This window comes from Myripristis murdjan, chromosome 22 (genome assembly GCF_902150065.1).
Source record: "Myripristis murdjan chromosome 22, fMyrMur1.1, whole genome shotgun sequence".
NCBI classification, from domain to species: domain Eukaryota; kingdom Metazoa; phylum Chordata; class Actinopteri; order Holocentriformes; family Holocentridae; genus Myripristis; species Myripristis murdjan.
Genome location: NC_044001.1, coordinates 18902544 through 18920291, shown reverse-complemented (window position 1 = coordinate 18920291; position 17748 = coordinate 18902544). Strand labels below are relative to the sequence as shown.

The 17748-nt window shown below is 43.1% G+C and overlaps 1 protein-coding gene across 5 annotated transcripts in view; it reads left to right on the top strand.

The window, feature by feature from the left end:
- Positions 1-16581, top strand: part of LOC115380713 (regulator of G-protein signaling 6-like) — a 42490-nt gene extending 25909 nt beyond the window's left edge. For 3 of the 5 annotated variants that reach the window (XM_030081891.1, XM_030081890.1, XM_030081892.1), the window contains 14 exons: positions 233-332; positions 1629-1679; positions 1776-1882; positions 4660-4711; positions 5246-5310; positions 6637-6713; positions 7822-7903; positions 8425-8499; positions 8964-9065; positions 9245-9417; positions 9719-9844; positions 11273-11459; positions 12991-13080; positions 13404-13603. In XM_030081891.1, the coding sequence (XP_029937751.1) occupies positions 233-332; positions 1629-1679; positions 1776-1882; positions 4660-4711; positions 5246-5310; positions 6637-6713; positions 7822-7903; positions 8425-8499; positions 8964-9065; positions 9245-9417; positions 9719-9844; positions 11273-11459; positions 12991-13080; positions 13404-13571 (1455 nt within the window). In that variant the 3' untranslated portion in view covers positions 13572-13603. The other 2 variants (XM_030081894.1, XM_030081893.1) reach the window with 2 other exon arrangements.
- Positions 16582-17748: the final 1167 nt, after the last annotated feature.

Here is a 17748-nt window from a genome sequence, read left to right as displayed (position 1 = left end):
ACTACTGGTCTAGGGGTTTTACTTTTTCCATATTTTAAATATTGCATGCAGATATTGATATTAGATATGCAGCTGAGATAGAAATTTTCACTCAGATGCACAGCACAGGACCAAAGCACCCAGGTACTAAAATTATCTGGTCTGGGGCTCTTACTGACCTTAGTTTGTTTAAAATGCTTCACAATACTCATCGCATCAATTTTAACATGACCTCTTTCTGACCTCCCCACAGATTGAAGACATTGTTATGCGAATACAAGATGAGAAAGCTGGAGGTGTAGCCATCCGGACTGTCAAAAGTTTCCTGTCCAAGATCCCAAGTGTGGTGTCAGGTTGGTAACCTTATTTGTATGCATGTGAGTGCACACATACTGCATGCATAATGTGGTTGCATTTGTGTCTGTGTTTGTTTTTGACCTGGTGTATTGGAAATTCTGGGTGTCACTTTTATACTTTTACCTCCTCAACCCTGACAGTGCTGTTGGTGGGCTTGTGATCATAAACATGCTGGGCAGCTCAGCTTTTGTTCAGACACAGAAATTTATTTTAAATTCTAGTGGAGATCCCGAGGTTTCCAAAGATGCCAAATATGTCTCATTGAATTCCATTTAATGTGTGTAAAATGATGCACAAGACCTGAAGATATTTTCTGTTTGATGTACTGGTGCAGCCATAAAATCCTGGCGTTTTGGGTTTGAATATTTCACTCAGCATAAGGGTGATGTAGCTTCAGTGAAACGTTGCAACCAGCAGGTACAGAATCTTTATCTGCAACTAAGTTTTTTCCAAACTTTGAAGCCACTTAAAGGGAAGTTTCATGGAGATTTACACCTGTTTAAAGGTATAATAACAATATATTCTTATTTAAAAATTTCAAGGAGCTGCAAACACCCTGTAATGGTGTGTGTGTGAGTGTGTTTTATTGTCTCACTCAGCAAGCAGGCGTGGAGAAAGCAAGTGAGTCAGAATCACTAAGGCAAATATGACCTTTTGGGCTCATTTAAATTGCTGGTACTGCAGTTGGAGGCAGATGATGTCTTTGCCAGTAAGACCTTAGCCACAGAGGATGATGCCCGTGGTGTGATGCTGCCCTTGTCACAGCACAGAGGAGCTAGTCCTTGCTGTGTGTATGCACTGTATGCTTTTATGTGTTGTTTCATAGGTCTGCATGTGTGTGTGTGTGTGTGTGTGTGCCAGTGCACATTTATATGAATGACTCAACATTGTTGCTGGGGGCTTACTCCCTCTCTCTCTGAGTCACTCCTTCTTGTGCCTCCCCAGGCCTCACAGCTTCAGCCTCTCTCTTCTTCCAAGTAAAAAGAAGAGGTCAAATATAATGCTGCTCAGGAGCTGAGAGAGAAAAGCTTGCAACTTGTTATATATGCCATATATAGATACCCATTCCACTTTGACCCAGCACTGTTGATGGATTTGAACCATGGCTTTATAGCGCTACAGCATGTCTTCTTTTTACTATAACACTAACACTGCAGCAACAATGTAGAATCATAAAGACTTGCTCGAAGCCCGTTTGTGTTTGTGGATTGCAGCTTTTGCAGAAGTGGCTTCTTGTTGGGGTTGCACTATTGTGATGCCACTTCTAACCATTGTCCCTCTCTGAATACCAGGAGCGGATATTGTTCAGTGGCTGATGAAAAACCTCTCCATTGAGGATGCAGGTATGCCTGCTGAGAAATCAGTCAACGTGACCACAATATAACTGAACTGCAGCCGCGGCCCCTCCCAACCCTGTGTGTCCTCTCTCTTGTCAACAGCTGAAGCAATTCACCTTGGAAGTCTGATCGCTGCCCAGGGCTACCTCTTCCCCATCTCTGACCATGTCCTGACACTAAAAGATGATGGAACCCTTTATCGCTTCCAGGTACAGTAATGCCCTGTTCCACCCAAAAGTTATGGGGCTAAAGTTACTGGGTCATGTTCTTGGAAAGGAGCTTTGGAGTCAAAACAAGTATCCTAAGCTCTTGTGCAGTGTTTCACTGCATCTGAGCACAGTGAACTCCTTATGCATATAAGGAGGGGATGTCTAGTCATTCTGCATGCCACTGATAACAGCAAAACTGTAGGCATGGGATATGTTGAAGCTGTCATCACGTTCATGATTATTTGCCACTGAGCTGCTGTGATGCTGCGTTTGGTTTTGGAGAAGAGACACTTGGAGGTCGAAAAAGGAGGAAATTGCTTTTACACAGAGTAATGAAGATCAACTGTGACATGGTGTGCAGTCTCAGACGGAGACAAATGTTGTGGTATGTTTTTCGCTCAATTACCTGCTGAGCAATCTCTTGACAGAACAATCTTGGTTGGCGGCGGAAGATTCCTAATGCACCCTCTTGAGGTGCATATCATGGGTGCCGCTACCTAGTTTGGACCCCTGGCTCAGTTGGACCACCCTAACCAACCCTTAGTTTAACCTTAACCATTAACTTCTGTGCATGCAGCATCCAAATCTAGGAGCTTAATATTTCCCCTTGCCAGCTCCCTGGAATTTGGAGAGTAGTATCTCGATTGTAGGGACTGTTTATTTATTTATTTATTTATTTATTTGCACCATAATACAGAGACAATTACATAGATAAAAAAAAAAAAAAAAACAATAATACAGAAAGTGCTGGAGAGGTAAAAAACCCAAAATGGGCTTATTCAAGGAAACCTCCCCAAAAATGAAGATAACAAATGAAATAAAATACTCAAAATTCAAATAACGACAAAAACAACAACAACAACAAAAGTACAAAGACCATATAATAACACCAAAAAAAAAAAAAAAAAAAAAAAAAAAACACTGTTCTCGGGTCCAGGAAGTCAACTCACAGACCAAAAAGAGGGACTGGTTCCTCCAGTGGGTAAAGGTTCATGTTAGGCTTAAGCCGTTCTCTTCACTATGTTTGGAACAGCTGGAGGCTAAAATGTAGGTGGGAACAATGAGACATTCCAGTCATGATAAGCAATTAAAACCAAAATGTTACCATTTATTTCAAACAAACTGTCCATTTTAAAGCTTTTAGTTTGCTACATTGATAATAGTTGTGTTGTGCATCACTCGTAGCTTCTTCTACTCTTGACGTATTAAGTGCACGGCTCAAGTGGGCAGGCTTTTGGAGGACAGATAATCAGAGTAGTTGTACTGCGAACCAATCACACCGGCATCTCAACCTAATCCCCTCCCAGACATGGTTTGCAGAGAACTGGCCCTGCAAGATTAGGTTCCTGGTTCCTCAAAAGGGTTGCGGTGTCCTGCTGTGGAAAAGCTGTGTTTGAGTCTAAGCTCTGCCACGAGAATGCCCTTGATGTATGGTAGGCTTCTAAATAACTAACATCCTACAATAATGAGATGATGACAGTTTATCAGTGGGATATGTCTATTGTGTGAGGCTAATGGGAGCAATCCTTGATAAGCCTATTACTCACCCTACCAAGGTCAATACTCATACTGGACGCTGTATATCCCAGTGAGAGAAGTGGACCGCCACACTCAGGGCTTAAAGGCCATTCATGTCGCTTGTTTGAGGGGCATACTGTGTTCCATCTGATCCAGGATGAACTCTGACAGGTCCCACTGATGGCTATGGGCTCTTTCATGACTCACCACTGAGACTGGGCCATTAGCATGCTAATCCAACCAAGCCAGCTACAGTAGGCAGGCTCCCCTATGGGAAGCGCTGAGCCAGCTTTACACTGGCTCTGCGCTTTTCAGTGCACCGCCGACTCGCTCTGCTCCTCCCCCTCAATCTACCTCACAGTCCATTTATCTGCACCTCTACTGCTCAAGATTAAAAGCCATTATGTGAATGTGCTGGGAGGGGGCTGCATGTGCTGCCCTTGCCCATTCAGTGTTGGGCTAAAAATATTCCCTCTGATGTTGTCATGATGCAACAGGCCTGCGTCATGAGAACCTTTAAAAAGAGTCCATGGTACATTTAATATGTATTGGCTGGTCTAAGGAAGAGTGACAGGGGATTTTTGGTGCGCTTGTACCATGTGTCTATAAATAGGTATTACACTGTGCTAGAAGACCCAGATTCAATGGCAACTGCCTTTTGTGCTGTAATTTGTCACAAATACGCTGATTTGTGCACACAATGGAAAAAACTGTATTTCTTTTGATCCTCTCTGAGTTGGAATGATTAAAAAGCAGAATGAGCACATGTTAACCCTCCAGTTTGTTATTCACAAACACAGCACATGCATAATCTTTGCACTCTCATTTGGGGCCAAATTATCATTTGAATGATAGCAGGAAAATGAAATATGTGGTCGAGTACCACCATGTTCTAATTCTGTCGACGATTAAGGATGCATGATAGATCTGAACGATCCATTATTAATGGACTAGGGAATGAACTTTGAATCTGTAATATCAGTTGCAATAGCCAATTAAATATAGATAGAGAGAATATAGCTACCATTCCTCCCCAGATAGTTATGTGGAGCACACAGAAATCATTGATCATCATCAGACAGCACATCCTCTTTTTACTTATCATGGATGACAAGCACAGAGGGAGTTTGTGTGGTGGGAGAGATGAGATTACAGCATTTATACTGGAGATTACGATAGAGTTATTTATCTGGACTCAGAGTATGGGCAAAAGTTGACTTTTTTTTTTTTTTTTTTGTGTCTCCCTCTCTTTTCACCAGTCTCCATATTTCTGGCCTTCAAACTGTTGGGAGCCTGAAAACACAGACTATGGTGAGTCACAAACTGTGGTCCATTTTTGCTGTTGCCTCTTTTCTCTAAGCCGTTAAAGTCCCACTAATCACAGCTGGCTTCGACTGTCTCTCACCCGCTCCACAAGATGAAACTCGGTCTATGCTGTCGGTTTGTTGTTGACACTCACCCAGTATCGATCCATGGGGCCATTTCCTGTAATATATCTGTGTGTGAGCGTGTCTGGCCCCGAGGATCCCCTATTGGAGCGAATCCACTCCGAAAATAAAGGGACAGTCAGTGACATATGAGCACATCTCCAGGTGTCTGCATCGCATTTATTTGATGGCTTGTTATTTAAAATGACAAAACAGCATCTGTCTGGTCCAGAGACAGAAAGGACACATTCATTAGTGTTGGTTCCCACAGCTGAGACTTCAGTGATAAAAGAGAGCAATCGTGAAACTGACAGAAATGGGGAAGTATTCCGTTTTGTTTTGCTGTGAGAAAACTGACGAGCTGTCTGACCTTGTGATTTGCCCTCAGCCGCTCTCACTCTTTCTGTCTCCCCTCCAGCCATTTACCTGTGCAAGCGCACCATGCAGAATAAAGCCAGGCTTGAGCTAGCTGACTACGAGGCTGTAAGTACCGTGTCATTTGAGTTAGGAATTGCCAGAGAGCTCCCAATTCAATTGTATCACTGTGCATGGGCTGCAAGATGATGACACTGTGATGCTTTGTTTTCTTTCACTTGACTGAAGAACAAAAACGCTGAAATAATTTCCTCTGGGGCAATAAAACGTCAAACCTCAAATCCATTCCCAGGAATAAAAAGCCATTATTAGATTGTACACTTTCCTACCATCTTTCAAACCTCATTTTTCCTGTGTCAGTCATAAAGTGTAAACTAAAATATCTATACTTGGCATCAGCATATCAATACAGTATCAGGAGGGGCATTATTGCAATGGTATTCTCTTTCGATTTACTCATCCGCCCTGCACTCACCATTATACTGTGCTAATCCATCATACTTCTCTAAACTAAATCACCACATCTATTGTCCAGTAGACTTTCATTCTCTCTTATTCAGGTCACTTTATGCCTCCAGGCCTCATTCCTCTTGCTGTTTCATGCCTGATAGTTGGTGCTCAGAGTTTTTTCCTCTCTTTGTAATGAGGTCATGTGTCTTTGACAGATGCTTTTCGGGTGGCGTCATTAAGGACATGGCATTTAGTATGCAGTTTCCATGTGTGAATTGTGGAGCCTTAAAGGGCTTTGTATGTATAAAGTTTGATTTGAGCTTTTGATCAGTGAAACTTAACCATTTTATTGGTGCAACATCATGGACTGTGTGTGCCAGCTGAGAGGCTGAAGCTGCTTGATTTGACTCATATTAACATATTTAATCACTGTAACACTATAATTCAACACTTAAAAGTGCATTATGCAGAATTACAGAGAATGGGGACCTTATGACAAAAAATATGAACTAAGCGTGTGATTTGATAGTTGAGTCTACAAGGTTCTCACCCAACTCATTGATACCCTCCACAATTTTGCATGGAACACTTTTATATAAATGTATTAAATGTACATATTTAATAATTCAGTGAGTATTTTTCATATATATATATATATATATATATATGTGTGTGTGTGTGTGTGTGTGTGTGTGTGTATATATACACACACACATGTACACATACATATATACATATATACGTACATACATACATGCATTTCAATTTCAATACATTTCAAATTTGTATTATTCAAATACATTGAAACGTCCATATACTGCATGGTAACAGTGGTTAAGTGGCTTATTCAGGAGCATATTAGTGAGGGGTCGTCTCATTTCAAACAAGATTATGGCATTTCACCTCAGAGAATGGATAATGTAATTATCTACAGGCCTTGAACTCAAATATCCCAGTCCCTCAATGCTTCACTGCTTCCTCCAGGAGAACCTCGCCCGGCTGCAGAGGGCCTTCGCCAGGAAGTGGGAATTCATTTTCATGCAAGCCGAGGCGCAAGTCAAGTGAGTGGAAACACAGACGTGAATCAGAAAAACACCACCCTGTGACCTCGATATCAGCCTGGCAGGACACATGTGGGGGAGCTATGGGTCGGGAGAATGAGAGTGGATCAAATTAGGCTTGTGCATATTCGTGTATTCACTTGACATACACACACAATCACACGTACACACACACTAACCTTTGCCTACATGCATGATTTGAGTATTATTTCCCCATGGGAGAGCAAAACGGTTTAGTTTGCAGTGTTAGTTGAGCACTGGGCCAGTGCTGTTCTCATAAACAATGCATTGCTTCTGTTCCCTGCTTTTTCCTGCAGAATCACATGCATTAAATACAGCACGTATTCCTTTAGGTACACTTTTTTGTAGCATACGCTTAATTCTTCTCAACTTCTATCTCTTTGTAAGACCTCCATCTGGTGGTTGACTAGTGTAAACACAACAGTATGTCACTAATCTTCGAGAGGCTGCCACTACAGTACGCTTTGATGATTTACTTTTGAAAACCTTTGATCAGTGACTGCAGCCTGTGCACATGTGGACGTTAACAGTGAACACATGAGGTCCTGGAGCACACTCTTCAGATGCAGTGCGCTAAATCTGAGTAGAGAGTAAAGTAAGAGTAAAATAGGCCAAGCAAGGGCCAACCAGTAAATGTCAGTTATGTAATTGCCTGATCCCACCAGCGGCTAAACCAGACATTGCTTGGTGAGGCGAGGAAGCATTTTACCCACACTCTTGAGCTTTTTGCTCCCAAGTCTTGTCTGTCAATGGGATTGACATGTGTGTATTGAGTGTGCATGTATGTGTGTGTGTGTGAGAGAGAGAGAGAAAGAGAGAGAGAGAGACTTTGTGGCTTCCTACTCAGGTTTGAGGTCTAATTTATAGATTTTCTGATCTTTGACCTGACCTTTCAGAGGCGCGGTATTCTAAAAAGCTATATTTGAAATGAGCATGCAGAGAGCACGAGTGGCTTGCATGCACAGTCCCACTCCTTGGGGATTGTTTATGTGTGTGTGTGTGTGTGTGTGTGTGTGTGTGTGTGTGTGTGTGTGTGTGAGAGAGAGCAGGAGAGAGAGTATTGTTTTAACTTTACTTCTGTTCACAGAATTGACAGAAAGAAAGACAAGGCAGAGCGGAAGATCCTGGACAGCCAGGAGAGGGCATTCTGGGATGTCCATCGCCCAGTGGTGAGTTGGGACTGAATGAGCTGAGAAGGGGAGGAGGGGGGCAAATGCAGTGATGGTGTGAAAATAAATACGGGCAAATGAAAAGGGGAAAAAGAGGGATGATAGGGCCTGCTGGGATGGAGAAAGAGAATATCAACAGTAAAAGCCTGCAGACAGAGAAGACGGAGGCTTGAGCTCCACAGACAGCAGTGTTCAGCAGAGAGACCTGTTTTGTTGTTGGTAGGAGAATCAGATTTGGTGCCAGTCAGTTTGCATGCCAGCCTTTGTGACTGTGGCAGGGCTGAATAGAGAAACAGCATTGCATTGTGCGACCAGGGCAGGCGGAAACAGCAAGTGCTGCTGAAACGCTGTTATCTGACCCAGAAACACTCTCTCTCTCTCTCTCTCTCTCTCTCCCTCTCTCTCTCTCTCTCTCACTCTCTCTCCCTCTCTCTCACTCTCTCTCCCTCTCTCTCTCTCTTTTTCTCTCTGTCTCTCTCTCTCTCACACTCCCTCTCTCTCTCTCACACTCCCTCTCACAGCCAGGCTGTGTCAACACTACAGAAATGGACATCCGCAAGTGCCGTAGAGAGAGAAATCCACACAGGGTAAAAAAGGTAACCTTTCAGAGGAGACTACGGTTATGATACATGACAGTTTTGTTTTCAGTGCAGAATTTTTTGGCGAGCACCAGTCTAACACCTCTTTAGCAAAGTCAACTGGTCTTGTCACAACTGAGTTCCAATCTAAAACACCATATTAAAAAAAAAAGGAAATAAGCCATGTATCCACAAATTAAAATATATATAAATATATCCAAAAAGGAAAAGTAATGTATTCCTAATGTATCAAGTTGTGATGTTTTGATTTTCTAATTAATTTCGTCAATCATCATGGAAGAGTAGCTTCTCCACATGGGGAACGTGGGGAATCTCTTCAGGTCATTAACAAATTTAGCAGCAGGAAAAAAACAATATGCACACCTTTCCATTTCAAGAATCAGAGATCCTACAGAGGTAAGAGGCCAGGACCATAAAAAAATATATATATGTTTGACACGTCACTCTCCGTCCCTGTCCAGTCGGTATATGGCGTACCAGACGACAGCCAGAGCCAGCCGAGTCCCGTCCACATCAGCTCTCAGCCGGCCAGGAAGCCCACCAAAGAGGACGTACAGAAGGAGGTAACTCATGGTGTGACAGTCCCCTCCGTCGGTCATTACCACCCGTCTGCCGCTATCATCCATCATAATGACAATCGGGAACACTGACTGATGAGCCATTACCTTATTTAGCCTTCTCATCTCTCTCTCTCTCTCTCTCTCTCTCTCTCTCTCTCTCTCTCTCTCTCGGTCTCTGTCAGATCACCTTCTTGAATATCCAGCTGGACAGACACTGTATGAAGGTGTCCAAGGTGGCCGACAGTCTGATGGGCTACACAGAGCAGTTTATGGAATATGACCCTTTTGTGTCGGCCGTCGAACCCTCCAACCCCTGGATCAGTGATGACACCACCTTCTGGGATTTGGAGGCAAGGTGAGGCCACAAGTGGGGGATGCTGGGATGCTGGGAGAGAGTCGACTGAGAGGCGGAGGCCAGGTAGAGTGTAGTGGCCTTGGGTAATAAATGAACTGGCCCAAATAGGGGCGGGATGACCTCTGTCTGTTTGTGTCTCATCTCAAATGGAAACTAGTGATAGCACAAGCAAAGGTTGACTGCATGCTGACATGCTGACTTCATTTCACACTGAGTACCTAAGAGCGTGAGGGAGAATTTCCAGTGAACAACAAGCTGCTCAATTCTACTCTGTTGTGTTGTGCCGTTGTGCTGTGAGCAGTCGTGACCCCAGCCAGCAGCGTGTAAAGAAATGGGGTTTCTCTCTGGAGGAGGCGCTGAAAGATCCGGCGGGACGGGACCAGTTCCTCAAGTTCCTGGAGTCAGAGTTCAGCTCGGAGAACCTACGGTGAGACTGCCTGTCTATTAAGAACCACCGTCTTTTTTCCACAGCTCTGCACACAATTTCACCTCACACCTTTGCAAGATTTTTTTCCCCCCCTTTCTCCGGGCAGCCCGCTCACCTTTACTATTTGTATTCACCAAGACAGAGGGAAAGCAAAATGGGAAACAAAGCTGGGGGGGGTCACACAGAACGTGGTTCCAGAGAAGAGGGAGCTTAATTTAACCACCCGGCTATTTCAGGGCTGTTTTTAGGATTTTAACTCGGCTTTTGCAGGACTAGTGTGGCATTCCCCGTGGCCATTTTGAACTCTTTAGATGTGAAACCCGAGAGAGCAGACACAGCCCAGCTTTGTTGTGTACCAAGATGCACATCACACAAATAATCTAAGAGATTACTCAACTGAAAAAAAACATATTAGAAACAAATGGAACTCAAGAATCTAGAGTGATATAGGAGATCTACCATATGGGGGGGGGGGGGGGGGGGGGGGGGGGGGGGGGGGGGGAGCGAGGGTGAACAGCAGCAGAAAGCACTGAAGGCACAGAGGGAGACGTTTAAAAAGACAGCAGCGAGATGATAGGCCAACAAAGGAGGTGTGTTGCTGTGCTATTGGATAGACATGACCAGGTGGTGTGTCAGCCCCAGACAGTTCCCAGACAAGGGAAGTTATGAATGAACATGCATGAGCGAGAAGAAAAAGGCAGGATAATTTTTGTTTTGGTTGTTGTGGTTGCTGTTCCTGACATGGCTAGCTGTGGTAATTGGCACCCACAAACAAGGAAGTCAAAAGAACCCAGAGGGATACAGGTCAGAGTTGTTGTAGTTTTGTGTTTTTCATCAGTTTTTATTTCATTTTTAATTTTTTGTTTCACTTAGTTTCCAGAGTGGGTTTGCTCATTTCACTTTAGTTTTTATTGTCTGAAATAAGTTTTAGTTTAGTTTTTATTAGTTTCTGTGTTAGTTTTAGTTTTTTTTGTTTTTGTTTTTGTTTTTGTTTTTTTTTTTTTAAATTATAATATGGGAGGGGGAGTGGAAATTGGCAGGGACAAGGGACTTTGACTCCCAAGTTTTTAGTTTTTAGTTTATTTTTAGTTAATCATAATAAAACCTTGATACAGGCTCATGTTGTGGTATATTTATTAACCTAATATTGCTGGTTTGCACGCTGCCTAATTGCCTGGTACATTCAAGTAAATTACAGCTTTTGTTCCAGAGATGGAAGTCATTTCTTAAATGTTGAAGTGAGAGTTTCATACTTAGTCTATACAGGCCTATGATAGTGTTTTGGGCCCAGTATTCAGACTGGCTCCCATGTGACTGAGGTCGGTTGCAACACAACACAGAAAAAGCTTTGCTCTGCTTGGTTTTCCCCAGCTGACTTTATTTCAGATATGATGTGCCCACCGATGTGTGCTATGTGTGTGTGTCCAGGTTCTGGTTGGCGGTGCAGGAGCTGAAGCGACGGCCCCTGTGTGAAGTGGCCTCCAGGGCCCAGGAGATCTGGCAGGAGTTCCTGGCCGAGGGAGCGCCGAGCTCCATCAACCTGGACTCCCACAGCTACGAACGCACCAGCCAGAACCTCAAAGACCCCGGACGCTACAGCTTTGAGGACGCTCAGGTGGACCAGCACTGTTTCCTCACCAAGGGGTTTTAGTTAATTCACATACCCGCATGTATTCATGCACATTACACACACACTCACCCCACTGCAAATTGCTAGTCTAGTAGAAGAAGATGTCACTTTGCTGAAAATCTAATCTTAAAAATCTACTACAATATAAGTAAAAAGTAGCTTTTTTAAAATATACTCAGTAAAAGTTGCTGAGTTACTTTTTCAGCACCGTCACTGTGTCAGGTGTGATCTTTTCCTTGCTTTTATAAAAGGATTGAACAACCAGATTCTTTTAAAGGTGATTGTGCAAAATTGCCGACGGATGGCTTAAGTGAGGACCCTGTAGACTCAACTGACAAATATAATCTATGATGATTGAGTCTACAGGCTTCTCATCATCAGTCCAGCTCACTATATTACCTGTACCTGTATTATTCCTCTTTGCTCCACACTCATTTCACATTTTTTGCCAGTTGAGTCTAAAGGGTCTCCACTTCCATCAACTGGCAATTTTTTTCATTGTGTACCTTTTATTGTGAAATTTGGAAATGAAAAAAAAAGTAGAACCAACAAAGTAGAAGCAGATTCCTCATTTCATCTTTGCTGACTGAACTTTTATTTTGAAAGGTTCCACAATCTGTCACTGATCATCTGTTCTCTGTACTGGATATGATTTAAAATGTCGTGACATACAATACTCAAGTAAAAATGTACTTAAGTAAAAGTAAAATTACTGACTACTGACTAAATTAGTGCTACTGAAAAATACTCAAAAAAAATACAAGCACACAAAAATACTCAAAAAGTACACAAAGTACACAAAAACGTTCATTCCTTAAGAGGTACACAGAACAGGGTGTAAAGTGTGATCATGGAAACAGCCACCAATGCAGACATAATCAATTATATTTCCATAATCCTATCTTCACACACAGTTCATTAATTTGATAGTATTTTCTATGATGTGTACCATGAAGTTAAGGCACATATTTATCAGTTTAGATGGGTTTACGCTCCACTACCTCCCTCCTGACAATACACACTACAGCCATTTATTCTCCTATTCACCTCGCATCTTGCTCTCGCTCACAGAAACACTGAACCCTTCCGTCCCACTCACGTTACACCGCTGAATGAGAGGGGACAGATAAAAAGAAAGTAAGAGGAGACCAGAGGTGTGTTTTTGCCAGGGCCTAATGAGGCGCGCAGCATCCATGAATAGGTTGTGCGATCGCCTCACCAGATTCCTCCCCTTCAAAGTGGGTTTGTGTTGTGTGAAGGCGACTGGCTCTCGCTGGCAGGACATTACTCAGGCCCGTCTCCCAGGACTCCGCCTTTCATGTTAACGGGCTTAGTTTGCAATAACCCCCCCTCCTCTGACACACACACACTGACCGCATTACATAACCATCCGTCATCATGCCCCTTTATTCCCTTTTCTCATATGTAACTCCCAGGCTGACTCACACTCACATATTCACTGTTATGTTTTTGGGTTTTGTTTGTTTTGTTTTTGGGTTTTTTTTTTTCATTCCAGGAGCACATATTCAAATTAATGAAAAGTGACAGCTATGCACGCTTCTTGCGATCCAACATCTACCAAGACCTCCTGTTAGCCAGAAAGAAGGTGAGTAACACTGATCTCACCTCCACTCTCTACTCTCTCGCTCTCATTTCATTCCTCCTACTGTTTGGAGTCTTTGCTGCTACTTAAAAGCAAAGGAAAAACATCATATTTCTCATACTGTCATGTTGTCATGTTAATCTGCTCCGGATTCACGTAGAGTTGTACAGTCAGAGCTGAAATGTTCACAAACTCCATGTATCACAAGCTCCAGTTTAGCCATGGCCTATATATGTGGTCTGCACAGAAAAGCAAATGCTCAGTTTAGCAGTTACTGTGTAATATGGAGCTTTTCAGCAAATCACAGCTGCCTCTGTTCATGCTAGCCTCTCTGCCCTTTCCTGTTTGGACACTACTCCCCCTGCTGGCCTGTCACTGATTTCACTCCATTTCCTAAACTGCGACCTCCACATTGTCCCCGGCCCTCATGTTTGCACTGCCTCGTCCCTTCTCCCCCACTACCTGTATCACTCCCAACCCCGCCGACACCCTGACCTGACCCAAACCCCTCACCCTGCTTCCCCCCTCCCCCAAACAGCAGCCAGCAGACACTGAACAGGGCCGCCGCACCTCCTTGGAGAAGTTCACCCGCAGCGTGGTAAGTCATCTGGAGCTGGGGCTGCCCACATCACAAACCAAAACCACACTGGCTGGCTCACTACCGGTGGCTTTTGCAATTATAGCCATATTACACTCTATTATGGTCCATTATACCTGTCATAGGATGTGTAATTGTGAAGAGAATAAAATGACGGTCATGTGAATTGTCGCTCCTGCTGTTACAGGCTGGTAGAGCTTCTGTGTGATTTATATTGCACTGGTGCATGTAAGGTCAGCGTCTAACTCTAGTAATGTTGTGTTTCTATCTTGATTGACCTTCCAGGGCAAGTCATTGACGGGCAAGCGCCTGACAGGCCTGATGCAGTCGTCCTGACATAGCCTGGGCTGGAGGGCTTTAGCCAGACCCCCATGGAGGGGTGACTGCCACACAGGGGCGGGGACTGGGACTGGGACGGGGGCAGGGAGGGAGGACCCGGGCAGGACAGGGCTGCTGTGGAGGCCCGCAGACACTGCCCAGGGGACCGCTGCTGTGCTGGGACAGCAGCGCTGGGCCTGCCGGGGTTAAAACCCCCAACTGAACCGCTGAGGAAAGGACAATGTTGACAAGGGGAACCTCAGCCAACGCACCACATGGCATGCAACATACAGTACAAGCACATTCATATTAGGGCTGCCCCCTCTTCCTCAGCTTGTGGACCACTCTGTCAGGGTCTCAGTCGACTGAGTCAGTCAGTTTTGGTTTGTTTTCTTTTTTGTATATCTTGGAAAATTAAAAGCACATTTCCGGTATTGGTCTTTGCTAAACACTCCATCTGAAGGCTATTTGGCAAAATTTCAAACATTTTCAGGAGGACAATAATATGAAAAAAATCAGGAGATTGAATGGATAATTGTTTTAGTTGACAAATCCTTAAACAGCCAGGGGACAGTCCTAATTCAGACACAGATACACACTTAGCTCTATACAAAGTCAAAGCGGCACATGGACTCAAACACTGATCTACTCTACAAACAGTGTGTCTCTGTACTCACAAGGCAGCCAGCAATAAAGAGAGCAGGAGACCACTTTGGTTAGATATTTATTCAGTCTCTTTTTATATCCTTGAAATTTATATCATATCTGTTTCTTATAAAGCACATGATATATGTCACTTATCTGATGGACATAATTTTGGCAGTGATCAAGAGTGTATTTCTGTTTTTCCCATGAATTATAAGTACTGTCTACAGAATAGATTTTTTTTGAGGGTATGATTTTTCATGCTTCATTACATTCCAAAATCCGGCATAAGGGCTTAATGTAGCATCGACAATGCATCCTTGCATGTTTCATCAAAATGTCTTTGTTTGGAATTAATGTTTGGTTTCTACAGTAGTGCTTTGCAACAAGACTCATGGCGCAGTAGGCTTTGATAGCAGACAGGCTAAAACCCACATTTGCCATTCTGGTTAAACGGCTTTAACTGCAGAAGTGGCAAATTAGCACACCGCTTACATAACTTCCGAGGCCTGAATACCCACACAGAATAAGGTATTAAGTTTTCTGCTACACACTCTCAAATTTGTCAGTCCCAGTATCGAGCTGCCAGTGTGAATAACCGAGTGTGTTACAAACACAGCCCCTAATGGTTACATCAGTCCTGTTGTATGAATCGAAATGATTTGAGGTGTTATTTTATTCCCAGTTAGACTGAGTTTGGACACACAATTGCTGACGAATGTCACATTGAATCATGTCATGTATGAAAATGGCAGATGCTTTCTGGGCTCCAAGTGCAGTCTAATTTTAAAAGTTGCCAATGCCATGGGTCCATCTGGTGGGAGGTAAACCCCAAGACCAGACCGAGGACCAAGAGTGTTACACCGCCTTCACATCATTTTTAGTTAGCTTTTTTTTATGATTATATCGAAACTAACCACTCTCCAATTAAAGGAGAGAGGCCTGTTGCCCAACATGGAAAGTTCATTTATGTTTTTTCCTTTTTTGCATTTGTATTGCATGAATATCTCATCGTTTTGTTTTCTCAGATGGTGAAACATGCCCTTCTTGTTGAGAGAAAAAAAAAAATGTATGCCACAACTCTTCACCGAATATCCGTCATGTACTTGATGAGTGATGGTGAAACTGTGCATGATGTTAGACAGTGGTAGAGTGCTACTGTAGGGAAAGACAGATGGTTTGGACCACTCAGCACATTGCTGCACTCACCAAAGACAGCAGACACACAGGGAAATGCCCTTTAACCACTGATCTGGAGCAACAGCCTCCAGTGAATGGACAGCAACCTCCCTGGAATGCAACTGGGAACAGAGTTTGACCCATCATGGCCGCCTCATGCTGAACTGAAAAGAGATCAGGGGACAGAGAAGGCCTCTGCTCCTCTGGCCTCGCTCTTCTTCGTCACACAGAAAGCCGTTGGATTGAGGGGATTTCGGCCTCACAGCTCCCTCGTAAGGCCATGGTGTCTACTGCCAGTGACTGCTACAGTGACTTTAGACTACAGCACTGAATGAGTGAATCATCTCCTCCAGACTATTACTTTCTGTTAGAGTCATTGCAATGCACTGTACAGGTCATATTTATAATAATCATCATTATTATCATAAACCAATAGCCTCTTGATTATAAGGTAGAGAGAGAGATGCTTAATCCATCAAGTCAGTGTACTGAATATTATTCTGAATATTATTCTTTGCACAAACACAATGACACTATGTACAGAGTGCATTATAGATAAAAAGGAAAAAAAAAATTGGCTCTATAGATTTTCATTAACCCAAAAAAGCACACATTATGATATGGGCACATTACTATGCATGTAACATATCCAGGGCATTTTGTGCTTATAGTTTCTCAATCAGCAAGACAACTACTGGCACTCGAAAACACAAGCACCTGCTATCTTATTATGGGTACCAAATAATAAAATCTCTGGACCTGTCTGTTCGATGTTTCCTCTGTTGTGTCACAAAACGAGACCGGGGTTTCTCTTCATTTTTGGAGTTTTTCAAGTGACTATATGATTTTAAAAAAAGTGTCAGGAGTAAAGCTGCTGAAATGTGCAAATGTGAACCTAAAGATCAGTGTTTTTGAGGTTCAGTGCGTCTTGTGCTGTTGATGGTTGCAAGTTTGACACTGCCTTATTTTCACGGTAACAAACCAGTCAAACACTTCCCACAGGAGCAGGCCACGACACTGTTAGTGGTTTCCGTGCACATTATCAACCTCAGCAAGACTCCGCTCTGGATGAAACAATGATAAAATGAACAAAAACAGCATTGTGCCAATCACATGGCTGAAGGTATGACTGACCAACGTCCCAGAAGCTGCAAACCAGCAAACAAATACTCACATTCCTAAATGCTACAAGTTCATTTTGGAAGATCACACATTTATCATTCAGTGTTCCTAAGATATAAAGCTGTTTGTAAAAATGTTGCCATTTTGTCCACCAGGGACTTCAGTTACCTGCTAATCTTAAAAACTATCATATCCTGTTTTTTTCATTATAATAATCATTATTAAGGAGTAGGTGGAAAGTTTTTCATATGGTGCGCATCTGATTTTGGAATGAAACTCTTAAAACAGTCATTACTAGAGACCAAAAGTAATGGATGTTGAGTGACTCCCCTTCCTCTGATACCGTAACTGCAGATCATAAATTAAGGAAACTATTTCCATGGACGTTTTAGGAAAGATTTCCATTCCTTGGCCTCTAGCGTGCCTTTCAACTTCCTTCTGAAAACGCAATACTGATGATTTGTCTATTTAGAGAACTGTCTATCTTTTTCTCTTCGCCTCCCCTCTGCTTCCACAACTGAAACCCCAACCTTTCTACTCTCTTCCCGCAGTTGTAACATTCACCATTTTTATTTGTTTTAGTGTCATCCGATGCTTTTAGCCTCTCTAGGGCTTTCAAATCTGTTTTCTACCAATTCCCATTTCCTTTTCTCAGTGGCCTAAGATTGTTTCAGTCTAGGTTTCCATCTGCTCATCTTCTCTCCTTCCCACGGCTGACCTCCATGCTCTCCAGATCCTGCATGTCACTAATAATACACATCCTTGTCTCGCCAGTGGCAGAGAAACTGATATGACTGCGAACTTTGACT